At 37.1% G+C, this 26,624-nt stretch overlaps 3 protein-coding genes across 10 annotated transcripts; 1 reads left to right on the top strand and 2 right to left on the bottom strand.

Annotated features, from left to right (window-relative positions):
- Positions 1–197: 197 nt before the first annotated feature.
- Positions 198–18,250, bottom strand: snn (stannin). Of its 3 annotated transcripts, none has more exons than XM_066674493.1 (2): positions 17,811–17,945; positions 198–1,956 (listed from the first exon to the last, which is right to left on the bottom strand). In XM_066674493.1, the coding sequence occupies exon 2, from the start codon at positions 1,873–1,875 to the stop codon at positions 1,612–1,614; it is 264 nt and encodes an 87-aa protein (XP_066530590.1). In that variant the 5' UTR covers positions 1,876–1,956; positions 17,811–17,945; the 3' UTR covers positions 198–1,611. The 3 variants fall into 3 exon arrangements, with proteins under 3 accessions (XP_066530590.1, XP_066530589.1, XP_066530588.1); XM_066674492.1 differs by lacking the exon at positions 17,811–17,945 and adding an exon at positions 3,288–3,537; XM_066674491.1 differs by lacking the exon at positions 198–1,956 and adding an exon at positions 15,745–16,047 and having other exon boundaries at positions 17,811–18,250.
- litaf (lipopolysaccharide-induced TNF factor) lies at positions 11,583–15,728 on the top strand. The gene is made up of 4 exons (XM_066674490.1): positions 11,583–11,775; positions 12,058–12,293; positions 14,655–14,811; positions 14,924–15,728. Exons 2-4 carry the CDS (start codon positions 12,068–12,070, stop codon positions 15,030–15,032), a joined length of 492 nt encoding a protein of 163 aa, XP_066530587.1. The 5' UTR covers positions 11,583–11,775; positions 12,058–12,067; the 3' UTR covers positions 15,033–15,728.
- Positions 18,251–19,050: 800 nt separating the features above from the next.
- ubfd1 (ubiquitin family domain containing 1) lies at positions 19,051–26,250 on the bottom strand. Of its 6 annotated transcripts, none has more exons than XM_066675795.1 (8): positions 26,128–26,250; positions 24,687–24,968; positions 24,378–24,586; positions 24,135–24,200; positions 22,529–22,634; positions 22,355–22,437; positions 21,710–21,798; positions 19,051–21,050 (listed from the first exon to the last, which is right to left on the bottom strand). In XM_066675795.1, the coding sequence occupies exons 1-8, from the start codon at positions 26,141–26,143 to the stop codon at positions 20,867–20,869; spliced, it is 1,035 nt and encodes a 344-aa protein (XP_066531892.1). In that variant the 5' UTR covers positions 26,144–26,250; the 3' UTR covers positions 19,051–20,866. The 6 variants fall into 6 exon arrangements, with proteins under 6 accessions (XP_066531892.1, XP_066531894.1, XP_066531893.1 ...); XM_066675797.1 differs by having other exon boundaries at positions 21,710–21,783; XM_066675796.1 differs by lacking the exon at positions 26,128–26,250 and adding an exon at positions 25,755–26,074.
- Between the last annotated feature and the right edge of the window lie 374 nt (positions 26,251–26,624).

Raw genomic sequence — 26,624 nt, 5'->3', positions numbered from 1 at the left:
ACAATGAGGAATTACACTTTCATTCAAAGCTGAGAAGCAAGGCAGGTGTTGTAGTGGCTCGTAGATGTAAAGTGTTACAGCACTAAAATGACATGACTATTTATTATGACCTCTAACATATTTCTTCAAATTACCAGCTACATATTTGAACATGTAATATACACACACACACACACAAGACAGAACATTTACAGGTGGAGAGGTTTAATTTTTCAATACAGCAGAACACTGGAACTTGTGTTGAAGTGACAGGAAGCAACAGCCTAAATGAAAACAGCATGGTTACAAACATAAAGGCAGCACATGTGTTGCGCTCGGTCCATGTAATGAGGTCTTTTTTCATGGAGATTTAAGTGCACAAACAAATCATCAATTCAGAGAAACACAATGGCACTCTCAGCAAGGCAAACACTGGCAATATGCAAAGTCTGTAGATATTAAAAGCTACAGTAGTTCCATATCACTGCAAAAATAACAGAAAGCACGTTTTTTTTGGTATTTTTCAGTCTCCTCTCGACCTGCTCCCACAACAGGACCCAGAGGCCCAATGGGGGAAGATAAGAACTTGAACAGTGACTTCTACAAATGTATTTTGCATGAATATCATATAAAAATAAATCACTTTCTCTCATATCATTTCTCACATGTAGAAACAGCAAATGATCAAAGAACCCAAAGGGTACTAAAAACAAGTACAAAAAAGGCTACAATGTCAATGTTGTTTACAACGTGATGTAATGTAAAGGTCTATAAAAATGACATTTATACACTGTCCAACTGACCCCCAATGCCTCCATAAAACAAAGTGCTCAGCCTCCACAATGAACACCTCTGGGATCTTTGCAGTGTTAACTTGACTCACTGCAGCCCAATCATTGGCTCTCATTCATGGTGGCTTCTTAGCAGTTCAGCATTGAGACACATGGGAAAAGAGTTACAAATGCTTATCACTCTTGCAAATAAAGTAGAGGGCCAAGCATAACGAAACTAAAGCTGCACACATTTTCAGATAGCATATTAAAAACTATTCACAGGCTCAATATTAGTTCCATACATGAGGCTCCAGTGCAGTCACCAGATACCCCAAACATGGGAAAATCTATGAATTCTAGTCCATTCATAACAGGCTTCATTTTGGATGTTTAACCCATTGTGTAATAAACAGGCTGCCTGTTTTAGGGAACATTTCTGATGTGAACAATTTATTCCACTTTTTAAAAGACTATTTATTCTCCTATGACATTTTCAGTGGAATCTTTGTGATTAATGAATTTTCACCAGAGCCAGCTCTGGCTGAAAACAGAGTTCTTCTAAAAAGCATTTTTTGGAACAACCTGTGCAAAGGGCCTTAGTCAGCAGATAAAGAAACTCCAGCTAGTGTAAAAAAATGCAGACAGTCCCCAGTTTCACATTATAACAGGACAATCACAAGTGGGAAAATAACTCAAACCAGGGTGAGTTAAAAGCAGCTAGTCAAATGCATGCATTAGTTTGGGGGTTTGTTTTGTATGTTGTGGGACCCAATGCCACTCATCCCAATTAGAAATGTTGAACGATTCATTATCTCTCACAGATAGCAGGTGCAAATAAGATCACCAAAAATAAGAAAAATTAGCTGTGGCTTTCTGTGCCGTTAGGGGTCAGCTTTGTCTTATGCTCAACCCGAGGGCCTCGAGCTGAATACTGGACCAGCAGGAATGGTTCCTTGGTCTCTCCCTCTCCAACGATGCTCTCCTCATCCTCAGACTGACCGATGCGCTGCAGGCGAAGGTAGCACCAGCAGCCAAAAATCAGTGCCCCCAAAGCAGCAATGGCAATGAGGATCACAATGATTGTCACCACGCCAGTGGTGGGGCTGTGGTCCATTATCGACATGCTTGTTACTGAGGAGAATTTGGTCTTGATCTTAAGAAGTCAACTGGGATATTGGAGTGTGGTCTTTCTTGGCCTGTGAATCTTTTAAAATAAAAAAGAAAACAGTGGTCAATCATAAAAATCTATGATAGCACAAGACATTAGATATCACAAGATATTTATTGACAAATACGTTTCTTCTGAAATTAAAAGGTATGAATGAGATTTTTCCAACCTTGTCTCCAGGAAATACCTTTACTCTATAAAGACTTTACATTAGATGCTGGAGCCACAATTAAGCCACAAAGAGCATGTTGCTCCATCACTCAAGAGGAAACAATTCCAATGCTCACGTAATCAATGAAAATGTGTAGCTTTTAGATACAATGGAAATTACAGTAGCTGTGTGTGTGAACAACTGAAGACCTGGGGAAGCAAGTATATTTGAATATTGTTTGCAAGCTGTAAAAATACTCTTTTTTAGAAAAATAGCATACACCCGTTCTAAACTGTGCACATTGGTAGTGATTGGATGCAGATATCATAAGTATTTAATGCTTACAAAATCTAATGATTAGGAAAAAGTAAAAAAAAGAAAGTACACAAGAGCAGTTAGAAATATCCCTGCACTAGTTTTCAATAGTTTTTACATTGATAGCATTCAGAGAAATCTGTGGGGTGATGTATGGCAAGGCAGTCTCCACAAAAATAAATTTGTGTTATATATAAGCCATGTTTTGGATTGTGAACAGAAGTGCTATATTTGCTTTGTAAGCAATGCAACCCTCTTTACGAATACTGCAGAGAAATCGGAGTCATTTTGAATTCAAATCATCCACTGAATGCCTTTGCTTCCATCTCAGCACTAGTTGAGCAGAAATACTGACAAGGAGGAGGAACAGTTCTTCAAGTAACGGGAGTACTGTTGGAGATGTGGCGTAAAAGGACACAATAGGAGAGAGGAGTGCTTTCGCCACCTGGAGGTTTGATCGATGTATCTCAGAAAGCCACAGGTTATGCAACAATTTGACGTGAAGTAGAAATGACTGACAGTGTTCATATTTAAAGTAAATTAACACCGCAAAGGAACCAAAAAACACAAACATAACATTCCCAGATGAGAACTACTGTATATACAATATACAGAGTACCTTTCAAAACAGCGACGTCAACAGATGTGGCCAATCGGCATATACACATAATAAATGCATTGTGTGGAAATAAAGCAGTTTGAATTTTGACATAAAACAGCTGCTAATTAAACCTAAGGCCAACAACTTCCCCTGCAAAATCTGAATCTGCTAACAGGAACCTCCAGCACAACCAGCCTAGCTAAATACACATAGTACATACACACATACAGCCCACATCCCAATATTAAAAACGGAGATATTATTTATCAAGCAGCTGCATTAAACCGACCCTGGACTCACCATTTCATGGAAAAACAGAGAGAAGGCCTATGGGCGTTCATTTTCTCAACTGTTTCACCGACATTAATGTAGCAGCTCAGTTGGCTTTTTCACCGCAAAGGCCCCTCTTCGTTTCCCTGGCTCTTAAAACCAGCAAACTATAAACACTGCACTCTTAATTAAACACAAAATAGCGACAACACAAACGTTTATGAGAACAAGTGTAAAATCCCGTTATGAGGCGCTTGTCGCTCGAGAGGAAGTGAGCTCACAGCTGCAAACCCGTGCTTAACCAATCAGGAACCGTGAAAGTGTTGCCGCATAGAAATCATAGAACAGAACAGAATAGAATAGAATAGAATAGAACGCTTTTTTTGTCAATATACACAGCATACACAGTTTGCATATTACAACGAAATTGGAAGCTGCTCCTTAAAAGTGCCCACAGCGCAATATTTAAATAGAAAAGTTAGGACTAACTAATAAAAACTACTGTGTAAAAACGTTACTGTGCACAGACAAGAACTAAACATATAAGTACACAAATAGAAAATTAGGACAGACATAACAGATGGGACACTGTAAATGTCAGTTACTGGAGATTCCCATTTAGCAACGTGATGGCTATGGGAAAGAAGCTGTCCCCGAGTCTGTTAGTTTTGGCCGGTATGGACATGTAGAGTCTACCAGAAGGCTACAGGTTAAGGAGGTGGAGGCCAGGATATGTGTTATCCTTCAGAATGTTTCTGATCACATTCACTAATGGAAGCTGAGGTTGTGCGAGGAAACCAGAGAACGTGAAGAAAACCCACACAAACATGGGGGGAAAACACCAAATTGTACTTAAATTTCAACAGAAAATTAAAAACTCGTATAAACCTATGTACAGCACATCCATTTTATTTACTATACATTTTACACTGATCAGCCAAAAGCCATTGTCTGTTAATCAGCAAAACTTAACACAATTATGTATATTTTACAGTATCTACAATTGTCTCTCTGCATACTTTTATTAATACACTTTCACTTTGTTAATTTTCAATTTCACATCTTAAAAAAAAACACTAACTAAATTAATTAATTAAAAATATTTACCTAACGCAATCTTAGGATGTCCAAAGTATTATTTAAGTTTGTGTTAATTTGTTAAATTTGGCTGTTTTTTTTTTTTTTTTTTTCCATACACAAAAAGTAGAAACAAAACACATAATAGCATAAAATACTGAGGTCAGGGGTTTACACATCACAGGGGTTTAAAATCACAAGGGAGGGGGGCGGCCACTATGGTTGAAAAAAACATTGCTAAAGTACCTTCTAGAGTGGCAAAAATGAGACAAAGTGCCCTTTGGCTGCCCTTCATATGGCAAATGAATAAAATAAATTTTACTATTATTTATTTATAACACACTGGCTGCTCTCTCTAACATCTCAACACTGTTGTTTGTAATGGAGGCAGCACACAGGTGCTGCACGATTCCAAGTTCTTCATAATGCAGCATTTTCACAGTACTATGCTAAATTAAAGCCATATCAAAAACCACAAATTCACAGTAGAAAATGTGACTTGAGATTTACACAGAAAAATCTCTTGGTAAACAAACAAATGTCAAAGCCAGATTACTTAAACTAAGATTACTATTATTAAGTTTATTAATTACTATTATTAAGTTTATTAATTACTATTATTAAGTTTATTTAGGGAGGATTTAGCTAAACTCCAAAGTTTTGATGAGAAAGAAGTTAATATTTGTGATATGGGAAAATTATGTAAAAATACTCATTTTCAAATGTAACAATTAGACAGGTAATACAAAAACACAGGCAGGAATACTGGAGGGGAGTTTTAGGATGAGAGCCCTAAACTATTTAAATATAAAAATAATAATTACAAAATTTCAATATATTTCAACATTTATTAATAATTATAAATCTACATAAAATATTATTTTCTCATTTTAAGTAAAATTTACAAATAAAACAATTGAACATACTTTAAATAAAGTCCCTAATGACTTTTGTAGTTGCAGCTGACTTTACTGCTTTTCCATAACCAGCAATCTGATTGGCTCTTGAAGGATGGGACTTTATCAGTTCACAGGAAGCTGACTGGCTCTTTATGCTGAAGGATGGGACTTTATCCATAAACCGAATTCATGTTCAGCATTATCAGAATTTCAACCGGATTCCTTCTCATTAAAGTTTCTGGTTTTACTTCACACGATAATGTCGTCCTGAAAGTGTCTCAAAAGAGCTTTTATCACATCTCTTGGGCTATTTTTACTGACCCCAGGACAGCGGAGTCTAGAGCCCTGTCCTGTGTGTCAGTCATTTGAGTCACAACACTCATCATAATGCACAGATCTGATTGGCTGAGTAGCCTCACATGTGATATGCAGAAACACATGCTATTAGTCTGTGAGTTTCCTGGAGCGCTAAAACTGAACTGTAATATCTAGATGAGTCACACCATTTAATACTAACACTCGGTTAGTTATCTCTGATAAACCCTCTTAATAGGTTCAGTTACATGTCCAGGTCCAGAGAGGACAGTGACTCTGACCCCCATCTTAGAGCAAACACTATCCGAATTTAGGGACAAACAGAAAACCAGCATCAGAGAACACAGATGTTCGATTAGGGCTGCAGAGTTCTGTTAAATATGGGGAAGCTAATCCATGTAAGGATTTGTATGTTAACAGGACAAGTTTAAACTAAATACGTTTTCTGACAGGTTGTGAGTGTCACTGTTCCAGGACTGGTTTGATGTTAGTATGGGTGAGTGATATGGCCCTAAAATAATATCAAGACATTTCAGTGTATTTTGGCAATAATAACATTCTTGCTGATATGAAAAAGCACAGAAAATAATTTTATTAAATTCAAGAACACACTATTGCAACAAAATAAATGTTATATTAACATATACAGTTATATATATATATATATATATATAGTTCAGGGTCGCAGTGTGTGTCCACAGCCTACCTGGAATCATTGGGCGCAAGGCGGGAATACACCCTGGAGGGGGCGCCAGTTCTTCACAGGGAAACACACACAGACACTTTTGAGTCGCCAATCCACCTACCAACGTGTGTTTTTGGACTGTGGGAGGAAACCGGAACACCCAGAGGAAACCCACGCAGACACAGGGAGAACACACCAAACTCTTCACAGACAGTCACGCGGAGCGTGAATCGAACCCACAACCTCCAGGTCCCTGGAGTTGTGTGACTGTGACACTACCTGCTGCGCCACCGTGCCGCCATTATATTAATATTAATTCTATTTAAATTAAAATTGATTACATTTTACTTTAGTACAAATATAACAATTTCCAACATTCAGAAGAAACAACAAATAAATGTGCAAACATCTGCTTATTATGTAAACAACTGTAACTTACCAAGACTCTGACATTGTATAAAAAATATTTAGAATATTCATATTTTATATCCAAAGTACCTCCACACGACTGAAGTCACTCCTCTTTTGGAGCAAAGTTTTGAACGCAGAGCAAATTTCCACCGTACCTGTGGAATGGAGGCTTTGCTGGCCATGTCGTGCACACTGAAGCTGGGTGAACTCCACGGTATAAACACCACACAACAAAGCTTTTCATTGGTCAGTACAAAGGAGGCATGTCACAACACATACAAGGATGACTTTGAGGAGCAATTCTCAGAGCATCTGCAGTAGAGGAGAGTATGCGACAGGTAAAACAATACCGCAGAAAGTATGCGTCCTTGCAAAGAACTCAAATGCACTCTCAGTTCGCCCAGCCCTCGTGAATTACATTTCGAGAGAAGTATGCTGAAACCTTTCATCAAGTTATTCTTTGACATTACAGCAAGGACCTTTTCTGCACCATTTTAATTGAGACATTCATTTTAATACTTTTAGTCATGAAAGAACATACACATCTGATGTACTAAAAGACCCATTAGACTAACAACAGGGCAGCACAAATTCTGAGATTGTTGCTAGAGATTACTATTAATTCTTCTCTTCAACAAGAATGCAGTCAAAGGCATGTAGACAACTGAGCCAGAAGACTAGGTGGATTACATTTATCTTGAGAAGACAAAACAAAACCATTCCCGAGTGATTTAAAGGCCACTTGCTCCTTAGCATCCTGTGATCCTACCAATACGGGCAGTAATATAATCCTGTTTTCATATTTTAAACTTGGATGTGTCCTCATATTGCTCATGCTGAATATGTTTCCTCTCTAAAATGATATGTTACAAATCCCTTTCCTTGGGGCAAAATGGGCAGTAAGTTTCAAATCAATGTCAGTTCCCTTATTTAACGTGAGGCACAGAAAGAAAAAGAGGGATAGACTAATTGGGGAATATGGAGGTTGGGGGATGTAATGCGGGCTTTACATCGCCACGATCACAACAGCTTTTCCCTGCCCACTGGTTCTGTCTGTAAAACAAAAGAGTAATGATTCTCTCCCACAGAGAACTCACATACTTTCACACACACTTCCTTACATTTGGCTGATCAATAAATTATGCCGCCATGACATTTTCCCGCTTCACTTCTCATCACAGCAGAGCAGCCAAATGAACTTCAGGGCTTACAGAACACAGAAGAACCACAACAAGCTTAAATAATGTTAAGAGTCCCAAAATATCATTCAAAAATCTGCCTGAGAAAGAAAGAAAGACTACTAGGGGCCAGACTTTCTAGCTTGAAAGCACAGCACTAGTGTAAACAGATTGGAAAGATGAATAAACTTCTTATACACAACTCCTGTCTTTGTGCTGGAAAATGATTTACAACACAAAGAATCACAGACACACCACATTTTTGCATCTGGGGGCATAAAAGAAAGAATTAAAACTTAGAAAAAGTCTATTAGGTTTATTATCTGTGATGTGCACTATGTAGGAAATATGGTGATACTTTGGGACACTGCTGGAGATCCTCTGACTGGAACAGAGCTGTTTACAACATGACACGAATAAATGGGTATGGGATCCATACTTAATTTTCTCATTTTAATATCTTTAAATTATGGAGCTAAACCAATTACATATGTATTTTAATTTTGAATGTTTGAATTATATTTGGTAAATGGTAAAATATTCAAATTTGAAAAATTCTTAACATTAAAAAAAAATAATAATAATAATAAAAACCCTGAACTTCAGGCCTGAATATTACTGAAAATATGTGGTGTGATTTAAAGCGGACTGTCCATGCTCGGAAACCATCAAACCTGACTGAACTAGAGATGTTTTGTAAAGAAGAATGTAAAAATACTTTCAACCAGAATCTACACTCTCACTGGAAGCTATAGGAAGCGTTAGAGGCTGTTATTTCTGCAAAAGGAGGATCTACTCAATATTAATATAATTTTTCTGTTGGGGTGTCCAAATTCATACACCTGCCTAATTTCATTTAAATAATTATTGCACACTTTCTGTAAATCCTATAAACTTCATTTCCCTTCTCAAATATCACTGTGTTCATCTGCTATATGATATATTTAACTGAAATTGCTGATCCAAACAACCAATGATTTATAAAAATAAATCATGATAGTTATCAGGGGTGCCCAAACCTTTAACTTTTAATTAAAAGGTACTTTAGATATTAACTGTGTATTACTTGTGTTTTATATCTTTGACTCTCTGGTAAGTGTTAACCTCCTTTCACAGCAGTCATAAAATTCAGAATTAGCCTATTTTGTGTTAAAATAATTTTGAATAACTTTATGGTGTGAGCATTAATGTGTCACTTTCTCTTTCTGTAGGTAATGCTAAGAGATACTGTAAGACCTCCTTTAGCTTCTATGCATAACAGGTGGTCTTGTCATTACAGCAAGTATATGTAGCTTGCAGCTACTTTGTGGTTATTTTGCAGAGTTGCAGTTACTCACTATAGCCCATCTGTTGTTGCACAATTCATCACTCTATATCATCCGATAGTGGAAAGAAACCTCTATGGGTTTTTCATTCTCATCACAGCAGTGACACTTAGAAGACAGTGTTGATGGTGGTGTTGTTCTTAATGTGGTTGATATCTGTGTTGATGATGATGTTTATGATGGGTATGACAGTGGTGATGATGTTGGTGTTCAAGAAGGTGTTTCATACCAATGTTCAGAATGGTTTTCATGGTCATATTGAAGGTGGAGTTTGTTTTGATGTTCACTATAGTTTTTATGGTACTGTTAGAAATGTAGTAACACAGTGGTGTTACTGAGGTTTTTACATACATCAATTTCACTGCTAGGTTGAGAATGTTCCTCCAATTTAGAACATCAGGACAGTAGCAGCTGTGTGATCAGAAACTGATTCTAGGTGACTAGAAGAAGGCGATCACAGACGATCATGCATCAACAGATCAGCTATAGTCTCCAACTGTACACCAGAAAAGTAAAAGAAGGGTTTCTGATATAAAGTGTATGTAAACAGTGTCAAAACCATACTGAGATGTTATTTTACACACGTTAATGTGTTTTGCATCTATAAATTTATTTTTTAGACTTCCTTTCTTTACTGGAAGAACAGACTGACACAAGGTTAGTTGCACTATAAAACCATAGTGACTGACTTTTATGCATATTTATTTACATTTGTCATTTTTGTTCATATGTAGGTTTCACTGAGTTATTGGACCAGACAATGGAATGTGCTCTGGAACCCAAGAGAAGCTAGTTATTACCTGTCTTTGTATTTTTTTTTCTAAATATACATGCTAACACTATCAAGAATTTGATGATAAATATATAATAAAAGTTAACAGCGCTAAATGTTACTAATCAAGTTATTGCTAGTCTAGGGGTTGTTCTTATTCATTGTTGTAACTTTTGGTAATGTACTGGACAAGAGAAATTCTATCTGTAAACAATATAATGTATTAACAAATGTTCTCTTTCTAGCCCTGCAAATAATCCTGAGAGAGCATATCACATTGCTGCTGGAGGGTTATGGGCTGACATTACTTCTCCAATATAAGACAAAGCTGAGGTTTTCTATTGCCTGATTTCCTTGAAAAGTTTAACACTTTATATTTTTCCTTTACATACACATTCATAATGAATGCAATATAATAAGACATAATCCTTATGTTTAGTTGATAAACATTAATTCATTCATTATCTGTAACCACTTTTCCAGTTCAGGGTCGCGGTGGGTCCGGAGCCCACGCTGAGTTATTGGGCACAAGGCAGTAATACACCTTGGAGGGGGCGCCAGTCCTTCACAGGGCAACACACACTCACACCTGTGGACACTTTTGAGTCGCCAATCCACCTACCAACATGTGTTTTTGGACTGCGGGAGGGAACCGGAGCACCAGGAGACCCACGTGGAGAGATCCACAGACAGTCACCCGGAGCGGGACTCAAACCCAAAACCTCCAGGTCCCTGGAGCTGTGCGACTGCGACACTACCTGCTGTGCACAAGGTGCAAAAAACAAACAAACAAACAAACAAAAAAACACTGTTCCACTGCAGTGCACAAAAGATGTTATAATGTATATATTCTACTAACTTGCTACGAGTGAATAAGAAAGAACAAGAAAAGTGGAACAAAAATCCTTCAAAGAACATTAAATTGTCAGTGTAAACAATGTTGAGGTAAAATTCAGAAGAAAGATGTTCTGGAAACTTTAAGAAAAATGTACATTTTTTTTTCACTTTCAGAGAATATTTCCAAAGCAGACTTTGGAAATACATTCTGAGAACATTAAAAAATGGACAAATTCACCTTGAGGGAACATTCTAAGAACATAATTTTGCAACATTCTAAGAACGTCCAAGACAACGTTTTAAGAATGTTAAATTGTTGGTGTAAATAAGGTTGAAGTAATGTTCTCGGAACGTTTTTGTAACTTTAAAAAAACCGTTCTGAGAAGGTTTAAAAAATTCATGTTGACGGAACATTTCAGTGCAACGTTCCCACTACCAAAATGGTACGTTAGGGGAACGTAATTTGTTTGCTAGGCAAGCAGTCCTCTCCACTGTTTTGAAACTGTATTATAGTTCCGATTTTAAACGCTTGGTGTCACTATTACCGATTACTCCTTTAAGCATTCTCTCCTGTTTTTTCCGAAAGTAAATTTTAGTAAGTACCTTTGGCCAGGGGATTCTCTACAATACCATCCCAACATGTCATTATGGAATCGAGTCGTGTCATTATGGAATCTTTTTGGAATAAGTCTCTGATTTTCCGATTATTCTGCTGCTGCCCTGTAGAAAAGTAGCTCTGACATTTCTAGACATCCTTCAACGTCTTGCCCACAACGTAATACAACGGCATATCAAAAAAGGTCGGCGGACTTTAAGAAGGCATCGCTGTGTAGCTGTTTGTGTTTACATACGGGACATGTCTGGACGTGGTTTATTTTCATCGTAAGGGGGAGGCACTGCGCTGTAAACCATGTGACTGACTAAACACAAAACTTAAGGAAACGCTCGGAAAACCAACGGAAAATGTCAACTTAGCCACCTTGTTGGTCCCTCAAACTTACAAGTCGACTTCACAAGCTGTAAGTAAGCCTGCATTTTAATCATAGCCGGACTCTATAGCTAATAAAGCCGTTGCTGAATCGCTAAGTTTAGAGGGTGGCGTTAAGTTCCGGTTTGTGATCTTCACTTCTTAAATTCCTCCGAGAGTGAAAATATGGCGACTTGAATCTCATCGCGGTTAGTACGGTGGTCTAGAGTAGACGTCGTCTGTTGTTAACGGAGTACACACAATAATTGGTTACTGTGGATAAACTTCAACATGACCAGAACACTCTTGGTATTGGAGTTATGTTGTTTTTCAGAGCTTCCCCAATGGCGAGTGCTCCCCCTCTGGAGGTCTCAGGTGCGGTGGGATACGCACCGCCGCCGTCTTACGAAGAGACGATGAACACGGGACCCGTTTATACGCAGGGTCCTAACATTGCTTCTCCTCCTCCTCCTGTCTACTGCAAAGCCCCTCAGTCTCCGTACCCAACTCCGGGCTACACGCAGGTGTATTCTCCTCCCCCTCCGGGACCACCAGTCACCAACCCCGTCGGTAAGAAACACAGTCGTCTTTGAAATTGACGTACATCAGCTCGCGGTCAGGGATAAAACAGCCTTGTTGTTTATTTTCGTTTAATACGTAACTATATGTTTAGGTTAGGTTTTAACCTCATATTTAATCATACATCAAATTAGTGGCTAGGACTCAAGGGGAATATCGGTTTTATATGATAATACATTTTGTGAAACAACTTTTCCAAAGGTTTTTGATGAATGTAAAAATGAACTTATGGAATCCCATTTCTGCCATAGTTAAGAGATACTACTAGAAATCTTAATAATTGAGAGTCATAACTTGGAGCCAATTTACACCTGCATTGATGTTTGTTTTGCATCCAGATAATATCTGGATATACTGACCAGATTCTGTTTAAACAGTTACATTACAATTTGTCACCTGTCTGACCAGATCTGATTGTATTTCTGGTGTAAAAAGCACACAGTTGTGTACATCATTTGTTTTTTATCCCTCTAACTGGCTGTAAATACCTGCTATACCAGTGTATGCTCTCAAACATAGGGTGTAAACGGTTAAAACAGGCACTAAATTGTCTGCAATGGTGGAGGAAATGGCTGTGATTTGCAGCCACCGATTTCTGCAGTGGTCAGCATCATGGCTGTCCAAAAACATGTATGGAAATGACAGACAAGTCAAGACTGGTAGGAAATAATTTTTTTTCCGGTGTTACCAACAAAAATGCTTGTCATTCCTTCACATACAACAAGACATTCAGGTTAATCTGTGGAGAGAGAGGGGAAAAAAAAAAAAAGCACACCTACAATGGCCCTCCTTTTGACGTACATGTTTCTGCTTGTGTAACCCTATCCGGACGGAGAAAATGCATTTTTTCTCTTATTTTCAATGCGGATGACATCCAGACCATCTCTGACCATTGCAGAATTTGGTTTGAGTGACCATAAGTGTGTCTTCAAGGTGTTTACACATGACTTTTCATATGGACAAGCAAAATCTGAACATGACCCGATCACCAAGATCACTGATGAACATGGCATGTTCATGCCAGGCGTCCTTTAGTATCTCCTAATGATTTAGTACCCCTGTTGTAGTGTATTGTAATTATGACATACCATCTCTGCTATCTTATAGTCTAATTTATGTAATAATTTTGGGAGTAGGACCATGTCCAAATTTATATATATATATATATATAAACACACACACATCATTTCTGTATTGGACAAACTCGCACCAAACGCTACCATTTTTAAAAAAAAATAGTATTCATCTATTATATCTGAGTTATCCTCCCTGTTTCAGCTTTTACATGTGTGGTCCATACTAGCAAACTATGATGTATTTAAAATAAAATTTTTGTAGAATTATAAATTAATTTAATGCAGACAGCTTAGTGTGGTAACCCAGCGTGAGCTTAACATTCTGCTTTTCTAGAGCAGTAGAGTACAATAAATTCATCAAGTACCTGCCACATTTAAAACATCCGTTTTATGCCAGTTTTAAAGAAATGTCTCAAAATACCAATGATTCAAATATCGTTATCCTTTCCTTGTAACAGTAACATTTATGTATCATCAGGCTTTACCTGACATTTCAACTAAAGCCTGGCACACATTACAGGATTTTAAAATCCTAATCAATGTTGAAAACGTGAGACACCCCACACAAAGACATTTTTTTCACAGATTTTTCAGTGCTTGATCACTGTTATTCCTCAACGTCCCCACACTATACAGTCTGAGCTGAATGAACCACCACATACTTTCCACACAGACAGATAGCTCCACGTCTCAAAACCTTGCGCGAGTTCCTTACACACCTGGGCTGTGTAACCAGCAGCATGTTAAACAAGTTTTAAATATTGACACAACTGCTCTGGGGGAAGATTGGAGGAGTAAAGATTGGATTATAGACTCTCCACACTACAGGATACTTTGGAAAGATGACTGTTTACAATCACCCTAAAATTGGGGATCTCTTGCGATTGTTGGGAGGATGGAATCTGCCACAAAATCAGCCAGATTATCCTGTAGTGTGGGCCACTAATGTTAACATTAATGGTCAGGTTAAGACTGATGTTGTACACAAATTAAATTGTAAGTGAAAGCTAAAGAGAAAGTCACACCATTTAATAAGATCATTATTTTACCCAACATGAAATTTGCAGACTGCTACTATGAAGAGAGGGATTGTTCTGTAAGTCATTTGTGAAGCTTCAAAATATTCTGACTGTGAGATTTATCTTGTTAATTTTTAATTTCTCTCATAAAAAAATTCACAACTAGTATCTCTATATACGGTATATATATGTACACCCATAATGATCAGTAAACCTGGTTAAAATTATTGTTTTTTGTTTTGTTTTGTCCCCTTCAGTGTCAGTGCAGACTGTGTATGTCCAGCCTGGTGTGGTGTTTGGAGACCGTCCTGTGCAGGTCTTTTGCACACGCTGTACTCAGTCTGTACTAACCCATGTGGAGTACAGTTCAGGCACAATGGCCTGGCTTGCTTGTGCAGGCCTGTTCATTTTTGGGTAAGATCATTATCAAACAAAAAGTGTTAGCGTGCTTTTTTTTTTTTCCTCTCTTTCATACTCAGTTTTACAAGAATATAACCCCCCCCCCCCTTTCCTGTCCTTGCAACAGCTGTATTTATGGGTGCTGTCTGATCCCTTTCTGCGTGGATAGTTTGAAGGATGTGACTCATCGCTGCCCCAACTGCACCAATGTTTTAGGAGTCTACAGACGACTCTGATGTGACGATGCAGTGCAGTAACAGGAGCTGAAATCTGAAACAGGAGCTGTATCCTGGTTTACTTTATGCATTCATTGTGTTCCTTATTACTGTAAAAACATCAACTTACATGGTAGGAAAAGAAAGCTAATAGTTCTGTTAATTTAATACTTAAATTTCTACAGTAATCTTTATCTAAAAGCTAGTTATTGTCTAAGTATTTGTGAATTTAAGGAGCGTTACAATTTACAGTTGTGTTGCCTTCATTTGTCATACTATGCTTTTTTTGTAAATCCAAAAATGAAACAATGTATAAATAATAATAAAAAGCTGCTCTTCAGAGGTGTTAAATAGTGCAACTCCAAAGAACAGTAAGTTGCTTGGAAAAAATAGCATTTAATTTGATTTTGTTCTGTCTGTTCTTGGGTTTTTGCTGTGTTTTATACTGACAGCTGCCTCAGAATGGTTGAAACTGTTTCTTGACCTTTTGAATATTCTGAACACGCATTCTTTAACACATCAGTTCAACTCCCCAGTTTATCACAAGTAGATACAGATATTAGAAACGGGAAAAATTTGCTATGCCCACTGTTACACATACTAACACATTTAAAAGTGCCTTATGCAATTTCCCATTCATTGTAATATTGTTATACTCTATTTACACTTTTTTTAAACATCTTACAAAAATATCCATGCCATTCTATAATGTTTACTAAAAATACATAGTTATGTATAAAATGTATCTAGTGTTAATGTAGATATAAAGATGAATAAATAAATGATCACAATGTTTGTACTCAGTTTTATTCAGTTGCTCTGGAGAGTCTTGGGGATATATGTTAATGTAACATGAATAAATAATAATAAAAAAAAGTTACAATTTATGGCAAAGTTTGTTGGAGATCTTCAACTTCATATTTCCACATTCTCCTGCGAATTGCTGCATTGTCCGAAAGATCTGCCATTTTTACAGCACGTAGTACTGGCTCTGGACTGTGTGATTGGATCACCCCCATGACCATCACATATTTACCTGTGGATAAAACTTAGTAATCTATTAATGCTGTAGGGTTCTGTTTCTCTAATAGGATCCATAAAACTTGTAACCAATGTGTAGGTGTTTGTTTGCTTTGAACATATCTTAGTGACATGAATCGCAACCAACTTGATGCCAGTTCCAATCCTAAAGCAAATCTAACAGGTATGGAGAGAAATTAGTGTCAAATTGAATAGTAATCACTGCAATAGAACAATGCGAAATGCAATCCACACATCATTGCTTTTCCAAACTAACGAAGAATATGTGCCAAAATTAAAAAGCAAAACTGCTATTATACTGTTTGACCTCTTTGCTGAAAAAACAATGATTTGCATTTTTAAAAATTACATGCCTAACTGGCATATTTGTCAAAATTGAATACAATCACCTCAATGTAATCAGTTTCATTGTTTCAAACAAGTATTCATTACATTGATTTAATGACGCTCTGTCTCTTACCAGAAAAAACAATACCTATTTCCATTAAAAGAATAAAATGCTGAATGTGTCAGAACTGAACTCGGAGTGAAAGTGTTGTGTGCAAACTGGAGGAATTCTTTTAATAACTATCTCAACATGGAGTGAATATAACTGAAATGTGATGGCTTACAGTGGTAGTATGTTGTAATGGCACACCAGTATGACTTGATATTAAGTGAGTGACAATCATGTTTTGTACTATCAATATGAAGCAAAATTGTTCTGAGAAAACAGTTTCCTTTTAATGGTTATCTAAATTTGGAATTAAAGTTACAGAGCTGCAACAACACAAAGGGCTTTTATTTTGAAATGATACATCAGAATGGTGTGATATTTAGTGAGTGACAATCAGGTGGTGTACATTCATTCTGCAGTGAAATTGTTCTGTGCAAACTAACAGTTTCCTTTTAATAGTTTTCTAAATTTGGAATTTACAGAAATGGGAACATACAAAGGGCCTTTATTTTGAAAAGAAACAGCAGAATGATATTAAGTGAGTTATGTAACCAGGTGTTGTGCTATCATTCTGAGTGAAAATGGTGTGTGCACGTTAACAGTTTCCTTTTAATAGTTATCTAAATTTGGAATTACATTTAGAGATGGGACCATACAAAGGGCCTTTATTTTGAAATGAAACAACAGAATGACGTGTTACTACGAGAGTGACGTAATCAGGTGTTGGACTATTATTATGAAGTGAAAATGGTGCGTGCAAACAGGATTCCTCTTAACATTTAGAATAAAAATAACAGAAATATAACAATATAAAGATCCTTTATTTTAAAGTGACATGTCCTGATATCTTTATTACATCCACTAAACAGCAAATATTTATTTTTTATTTATGTATTATTTATTTAGAAATGTATTTATTACATTCATTTCCTGTCAGTGACTTTGGGCTTTTCTTTTTGAATCCGTTCCCGTACACGCTCTTACCGTAAAGTTACGAATACGCCGTTCTACAAAAACAAAGAGGGGGCTAGTTTGACCAAGCTTTTCCAAGTGGAGACTGGCTTGACTCCAGTTGAAAAAGTGGGCTGTCACTGTTCAGCTACCATTCAAAACAATGCAGTCAAGAACAGGATGAAAGCATGAAGATTTCACTTAAAAGTTCACACAGCGTAATTTGTTGGATGATTCTGGTATGGACTCTAAACGTGTGTTATTTATCGTACGTTGTTGTCTACATGTATTTCCATGACTTATTCACAATAAAGTCACACCCATACGTTCCCCTGCAGAAATCGAAATGACCTGATAAGAGTTGCACTAACCGGGGCTGAGGCAGGGATTTCCTCTCGGTATGTTGTTGATTCCGCTCACAGTGAAGTTGCCGGTCTCGTCCAGCAGTAGAACGGAGTTGAGTTCAGGCTTTACCTCCAGCACAGTGCCCTGCATCCACACCACGGACACAGGGAGCGGAGAGCCGTGTCTGCTCTGCCCCAGCCTCTTTATAAAGAGCTCCGACCTCCTGGTGCCCGCGGCGCTGTTGGTACTCTCTCTCAGCTGAGAGGAGAGCACCTTCACCGGTGGAGGGCGATTCCTCTCCCCGCTCACTGACAACACACTCACACCGCTCATTATACACATACAAACACACACCATTCATTGTATGTGTACGGAATATATATTACACACACATATAGCCACGAGGAAGAAAAACCCTAGCACCATGCAGACCAACGGCGTCCAAAAAACGCGGGAAACTCTCTAATTATTCTGACGACTAAGATAATCGAAATTTCAAAATAAAAGTTTTATTTTATATAAGGAAATATCGCAAGCTAATTCCTAATGTTGGAATATTGTCGCTGACAAATTAAATAATGCATCTCCATTTTGGATTTTTAGTTAGTACATCATTTGAACACAACAGCACTCCTTTAAAATGTCTGAAATGTATAATGATTACTCAGAATAAAATTATTTTACATTCACTCATGAAAGTAAAGATCGTTTTTTCCATCACCAATGAAGTTGCTATATTGGAAGTATATGATTTTTTTTTTTTTTTAAATATTGAAGAGCAATGATATGTTAAATCCTGTGCAAGTTTTTCCGGAGTTGTGACGCACTCCTGTCTTGTGAGTTGCTTAGAATGGCTGCTTTAATTTTTTTTTTTCCTCTGGACATTAAATAAAATATTTTATATTATTTTATTAAATTATATGTGAAGCTCTAATTTATGGTCATATAATGTTTTACATCTTATCCTGTATATAATTACAATACCTTTTTAGTCTTGATTCATCCATGGTTCTCTGGAAGGTCCCATTTTTGCAAAACCTTAGCCAAGACAAAATTATTATAGTCCTTGTCAAATCAGATGAAGTTGGGTCTGACAGAGTGAACAGTGAGTGTAGTTTTTAAAAACCACCAGTATTGCTTCTGTATCAGATCCCCTTGTACCTGTGAACAGCATACTAGCATGACACTACTGCCACATCAGTGTCACTACAGCACTGAAAATAAAATATGCATTCCAACACTTTTTTTAATGGTATAATAGTGAAAAGGAATGAAGCCCTACAAATGTACCCTTCTGCCATGAATGGATTAAAAATAAACAATCTGTGACATCTTCAAAAACTACAAGGAAACACCGTCTCATCCATCTTTAACATTTTCCCTTTTTTTTAACTAATAAGCATGTCTGGCTGTAGCCTCATCTGTGAAACAAATGAGTGTACATTAAAATGAATTACAGCAAATAATGGATACGTATATAAAAAAAAAAACTAAAATAAAGCTTGAATGCCTAAACTTCAACAGCTGGAATAACCATGGATGAATTACGACAGAAATGTAATGTGTTTGTACTCACTTTAAACAGTTAATGAATGTAAAATCAATTTCCATGATCTCCATGTATGCTGAGAACACATTACCACAAAGAGACTGGTACGGTGTCCCTATTCTGATGTGATGTACAGCCAGTCAATTTTCAGTGAAACAGAAATGAGACTTTAACAAAACCAAACATTTCTAAAGCCAGATAGCCACAAACTCTGTATCATAGAGCTAAACATGTAAGTTTTAGGATTGGCAGAAGGCAGGTTTAGCTTAACGTATGCTCTTTATTGGCATTATCAGTCAGGCTGCATTTATTCAAATGATTTGTCAAACACAGCAGGGTGTATTGGTGTCAGAAGGCAATGCTAAATTTTTCCCCATCAATTATATTTCAGCACCGTCTATGTCTGTATTTGTAAAACTTACTCTCAACTAATATTAAAATAAAAATGCTTATTACTGGTTAGCACTGTGACAGGATAAAACACACAAAGGCGACTTGGCTGTAGAACACAATCAGAAAAAAATGTAGCAATATACTGATTAAATTCCAACATTATGTCAAAGACAGCCAAACTTTGTCAGGACACAGTAAAATGTAACACCTCACATTAAGGAACAATGTTGACCATAGTCTGTAATGTACAGGGTTAGATAGAACAACGGAAACACCCATCAAATTGTGCAAAGTATTTAGGAACTTTGAAGCAATTACAAGGAGCTATTTCATAAATGCAATTTGAAATGAATTTGGACTATTCTGAAAATATGTGCACAGTTGAGAGCACATTCTTCCACTATTTTTTTAACAGCTTTTCTTAAAGGTAACTAATTCTATGTCTATAAACTTTTGTATATTTGCAACCTGGACACTAAACAGCTCATACTGCTTCACTAATTATTATAGTGTTTTTTCCTTTTTAATATAGCTTCAGAACCATTAATTTAAAATACCTTTAACAGGAATATAGCATCACTTTATTAGGGTTTTCCATTTTTCACCTATCCTGTATAAATACAGTACACTGACTGTAAACTAGCTCGTCCTTCTGAGTCTGAGAAAGTGTCTCAGTGATAATTGCATTCAAAATGGCTTGTACATTAATATTTATACGTGTGTAAATAGTTTTTTAGCTTAAATGACTATACCTGGACAATGGTAAAGCAGAATGTTTTTTTAAGTAAACAATAACAGCAAGAATGTAAAGTTAAACATTACATTATCAAGAACTTTGGCTTGACTGAATTTTATAGTATACCAAAGAAATTTCCAAAATAAGAATCCCCCCGGTACATCAATATTTTTCCTTAAATAATTTTTTTATTTCTTTCAGAATAACTAGGAGAAATGTATTTGAAAGTTCTGTACAATTCTTTGTTTATCCTTGGGGTTGTTTAAAAAAAATCAGAGGTGAAACAGGTTGAAAAAAATGGGATTCTGCCATTTAGTGCACTTAAAACCCAAAAAAAGGATCTGTCCACCAGAATTCCTTCAGTTTTATATGCTTGAAAAAAAATATCAAAGTTCTTCAGATCATTATGCAGGCTCCAGTTTGTTTTTGTTGGTTTGCTCTATATCCCAATTTTTCAGTGTCAATAGAGGAGGCACATTAAAAATACTGCCATTTTCCAAGGACTGTGTCTTTGATTGCATCAACATACTGTGCAGGCACCCAATAAACCCAATATTGTGAGGCTTCTGTTGGACCCAGCTGAAATGCCTAGGGGAATAAAAAACATATATTCAGTTTGTAATACTAGAGCAATTGTAGTTGTCAGACTAAGAATAATTAACTTTTATAAAAAAATATGAATCTTTCATTTAATCTATCATTATGCAATGTAGAACAAAATATTTCTTCTGCATTTAACACATCTATGCCAGTGAAAACACACACGCCCTAGTCCACTAGGGGCAGTGGGCGCACACACACTCAGAGTGGTGGCAGCCATCCCAGTATCAGAGAGCATTTGGAGTAGGGTGCGTTGCTCAAGGTCACTTCACCCCTTGATGTTGAAGAAGACACCCCCCCAGCCTCAATTTCCCTGCCATTTGTGGGGATTAACCAAGCAACCTTCATGTCCAAAGCCGGATTCTCTAACCATTTAACCAATTTGTTTTATTGTGTATTCGTGATTAACCATGTTTGTCTTATATGCTATAATTTAACAGGTTTTATATTTTTTCCAAAAAACCCTTTCTACCAAGTTTTTCCCCAATATATATTAGAACCTGTACCAGTTAGCCAAGGCTTTATCTCACACACACAGCCACCAACCTGGGAGGATGAGAGCCAAGTGCTTTGCCCACACCAGCTACAATGTGCATATTATATGGAATATTGTGCTTGTTTTGAGGGGAGAAGCAGGGTCATCCTACCCACTCAGAGACGGTGAGGCAAATTGTGCTCTCTTGGGACTCCCAGATTGTGATGGAAGAGGCCTCCTTGGGGACTGGACAGATGATCTCTTGAAGACAGAGCCAAAACTGCACCACTCAGGGGGCTTTTTAATAATTTTACTTGAAAAATAACTATAAATCACATCAAAATATATTTAGCGCATTTAAAAATAGTTTTTACAAGCAACCAATAAGTGCAGCAACTTCTTGATGTTTCAAATAAAGAATATGGTTTAAGAAAATGTTCATGTTCATTGACAGGCAGCAGCTATCTATGTATAACCCTTCAACATGATGTGCCTGTGTCCAATTAAGTGTACAAGCTGGTATTTCTTCTAAATTTTCTGTAGCATTTTTGCTTTGGTGTACTCAAAACACTGATAAACATTAGGCCAACACAAGTGATTGGAAAAGAGTGGAAAAATGGGATTTGGCTATTAAGTTTCAGAACTGTGTATGACATTTTATGTTTTTCTGATTTGGGATACATTTTCTCCAAATCTGTTCATAGAAATCAATTCTGTGTAGGCTCAGGCCCACTGCGAACCGGAACAGGATGAATTGGTTTCAGATAATGAATGAAAAAATGTATCTTAATACAAACAAAAGGGAAAAGAATCATACCATCATATGGTAGTCCTCATGACCTTCTATTGGCTCAGTCACAACATTTTTGATGGAACCCATTGGGATTTTTTCTGTTCTCTCTGTAGGCCAAAGTACAATGAGATTGTCAATATAATATTGTCAAATGTGTATGAAATTTTAATGAGAGGAAACAAGAAAAAAAGGGGTCACCCTTTGTTCCAATCCATAGCTGATCCTGTTCCAGTTTGAAAGTGAGCCGCACTTTTCCACCAGATTTGTTGTACATTCCGGATAAAGGCACTGTTGGTAAGCGCTCCTATGAAGAAATAAGAGATGAGTCAGATGTCATTAGAGCGCACAGAGTTATTCAGCACTCCCAAGAACTCCTCTAACTGAGGGCTTCACATTATTCTGTTAATTCACAGGATAGTTTTACTTTTTTCCATTTGTACATTGCAATATCATTTTACACAATAGGGAAATATTTTATTGACTGTAAACTTCTACATAGACAGCAGAGATTCATACAATGACTAGTCATTTTTTAAAGGGACAATTTTCAGCCAATACACAGCTAACAAGCTCATAATACTCTTTGATATATAAATCAAAAAATCTGTAAAGCCTGGCCCACACTACAGGATAATCTGGTTGATTGAGGCCGATTCAGTCCTCCCGACCATCGCAAGAGGTCCCTGATTTTAGGGTGATCATAAACCATTATGTTTTCAGATTACCCTGTGGTGTGGGAAGTCTATAATCCAATTTTTACTTCTCCAATTTTCTCCCAGAGCAGTCGGGGCTGCGCGGATTATGATTCCTAAATATGAAACATTCAAAAATTATGACTCAGAATCCTGTAGTGTGGGGTGGACTCTTGATTTTCTGGTGTGAAATGCCATGTTAATGTGATGTCTGAAAGATGATAAACCAATTAGAGTTGAGCTGAGATTATTTTACCGCCATTCACAGTGTTTATTTACATCACGGCTGTGTCTAAAATGAGCGGAGTGCTGCTACTGAGGCAGTAACCTGAGGAGAAAGGTGCAGAGTTGTGTCAGTATTTAAAGCTTGATTTTGCTCCAAAGTTTTAATTATTCTGGTGAGGGAGCATTAGTGTACAGTTGCTAGGGCAATGTACTGAAATACTGAATACTCTAATGTCACTTGGTTCCAAATACCTTCATTTCAAAATGCTGCCCTGTCAGGCAACAAGAGCGCAAGGTACATGCTGCTTTCTGTTTCGGACACAGCCCAAGAGTGAGAAACTCCGCCTGTTCTCGGGATGTAGCACTTCGGGAGACACTCCTGTGAGGTTTTGAGGGGCGGAGCGGTCTGTCGGTGTGTGTGATCAGAAAGTGTGTTCTAGTTCATTCAGAGCAGATTGTGTAGCGTGGGGACACAGAGAACTAGCGCTGAAAAATCTGTGAAAAATGTCTTTATCCAATCAAATTAAATTAAAATTTTATTTGATTTATATGTGGGGTGTCTCACGTTTTCAACATCGGATAGGATTTTTAAAATCCTGTAGTGTGAGCCAGGTTTAAGACGACAGCTGCAACCATACAGTTTCTGCAGAACCTGCACTCTCTAGTTACTTTTATTACTCATGTGTGTAGATTAGATAATGTACTACTTTGTCATTCAGAATCCACACATTACCTCCTTGGTGAGTTTGTTGATTTTCACCATAAATGTTTTTCTTTTAAAAGTACAATAAAATTTCATCTAATAACTGATAATATATACTAATAATATTCAAACAATGCACCAACTTTTATACAAATGGTGTAAGGTTTTCTGTATTATGTATTACCTTAGTTCCTTTAATTGATGGCATTATGTCTTCAGGTTTTCCTTTGTCCAACACTTTTCTGTGTTGCTAAAACAGAAATTATATACAAGAGTGATAAATTCTAATAACAACAATTTAATTTTGATTATTATACTTTAAACTAATTATTTTACCAACTGTATCACCAAGCTTAACACAGAAAATAACATAAATATGATTCACGTATAAAAAAAAATTTAAATAAAAAGGAAAAAGATCTCCCACCTTTTGCCTGCATAAAGGCTCCTTTTTGTTTTCCTCAGCTTTAACTTCTTGTTGAATAACTTCTTTTGGTGTGTTTACAGCCAATACATCATTTATTGTAGATCCAACCACCATTATTTTTGCACCATTTGTAACTTTAATTTCACGAAGTGTTTTGTCCTCTGGTAGCAGTCCTTTGTACATTACTTTCTGCATAGCAGGTGGAAGACCTATACAAAACAGACAAAATGGATCAGCTGTTTGTTTCAGATGAGGAATTATAGAGAAAAGTGCTCAAAATTTTTTTACTTGTACAATTATTTTCCTCACCAGTGAGTGTGTGAATTTTCTCTTTCAGTTTAGCCCCTGTTCCATCTAAAGGGATTTTAAGATCATATTTATTCTTGTTCCAGATAATTTTCACTTCCACCATCTCCTTCCCCTCATCACTGTCATCTCCGTTGCTGATAGCTGGGACTTGAAGTGAGGAATTCTCACCATCGATGAGAGATGCTTGGTCAACCCCTGCTGTATCTCCTTTACTAGCATCTTCACATAATACTTCTGGGTCTTTCAAGCTAACTTCTGTTTCCATTCCCAGTCCTTCACTTCCTGTAGGAGTTGAGACATAACTGCATTATGGACAAATAAAATATAAACAACATATGCATCAACCTATATAGTTAAGCCAAATACGACCTATTCACCACCTCATAGAACACAACTTTTTTAAATTTAAGTGCTGAGCTTTTAACTGTTAAAAAGAAAATGTTCTGAAAATGTATATGAATCAACATAATAACCCAAAAAACCTATAACACTAATTAAACAGGATAAACTACTGATACACTGCAGTTACACTTTGGAAGTGTAAGCTATGAATGAAGGTTAACTGTCCAGATCTCCCAAAAAGTTGACGCCTATGCAAATAGTAAAAGTTACCAACAACAGATATTATGGAACTATAAACTGACTGACATTAAAAGATTGATTAAATAATAATTTGCTGCCAGGGGTTAAGGACACATCATTAATATTTACAGCAGCCTTCCAATTCAACTAGCAACTGAAGGCCACTGAGATTTTGTTAGACACAATACTTCTTACAGTCTGTAAAACTAAAATATCTGCCTTGCAACAGTGAACGCTTAATGTTTCTAGACATTACAAAATGAAGCGCACTACCCTAACGGTTTGAAGTTACTCAAGATTTTCGCCTCTTCTGTATATTGCAGGATTAAATGCATTATATCGGACTGAATGATACAATCTCGTAGCTCTAATAAAGAGAACGTATGTAGTATTATTTAAATTTTCGGCCTGTTAGCCGTTTGGCTGCCGTTGACGGAGCTCGCACTGAAACGTCTAGAAAAACTCTCCAGACTCAGTGTAAAATACCTGTTAACATCTACCTCCACTACACACAGTTCTCACAGCCTTTACATTGTATTAACTGCACTGTGCCTCTGGAGACACGGGCTTGAAGTCCGAGCAAATATACTGCGGCTCCGGCTAAAAACTAAAGACCGAACGCTGTTCGTAAGTTGGAAACAGCCCGCTGCCGCTGCTGCTCTAGCGTTAAGTTTTGGCCGAGGCTAGTTAACGGTAGCTAACCGCTAAACAGCAGACAAAATAGCCCTGACAAGCTCCGCGAACCCCACGCTAATGTTGGGGAGACATAGGGTAACCCAGAATAAGATCTGAACGGTGGAAAAATCCGTAGCAAACAAAAGCGAAAGGACAATTAAGTGGGTTTTCTCCATGCGCCTACCATCCTGCGCCGCCATGATGATTGTGTACAATACGAGGAAAGGCTGCTGGGAAAGAACGCGCTGTCACAGGTTTGAACCCACTGTCTTCCCGTAGTGACTTGGCGCTTTTAAAATCTGGAAAATTCACTAGTGTTTGCTGAGGGCGCTGAGGCAGATCAACCGACTCACAAAGAAGAACCGACCCTTTCGGCTCCCAAACGGCACCTCACTCGGATCCTTAAGAAAGATTAATTATATTTGTCAATAAGACCGTACTCTAACTTCCAACATAAAAAGCCACCTCTGGTCACTGTGGTTTCACCAAAGAAAAAAATAAATATATATATGAAATTCGTTTGTACAGAATACATTTCTGATCAACTATGCAATGCAAAAATTAAGATTTTCTAATGTCATATCCAACCCATTCAAGGGAAATTTGATGAAATGATTATTTGACCAGCTGTCCAATCAACATTTTGTCAGATTTTTTTGAGAAGTTAAAGGTGAAAAGACA

This window comes from Hoplias malabaricus, chromosome 6, assembly GCF_029633855.1.
Source record: "Hoplias malabaricus isolate fHopMal1 chromosome 6, fHopMal1.hap1, whole genome shotgun sequence".
NCBI classification, from domain to species: domain Eukaryota; kingdom Metazoa; phylum Chordata; class Actinopteri; order Characiformes; family Erythrinidae; genus Hoplias; species Hoplias malabaricus.
This window is presented reverse-complemented; position numbering and strand designations above follow the sequence as displayed.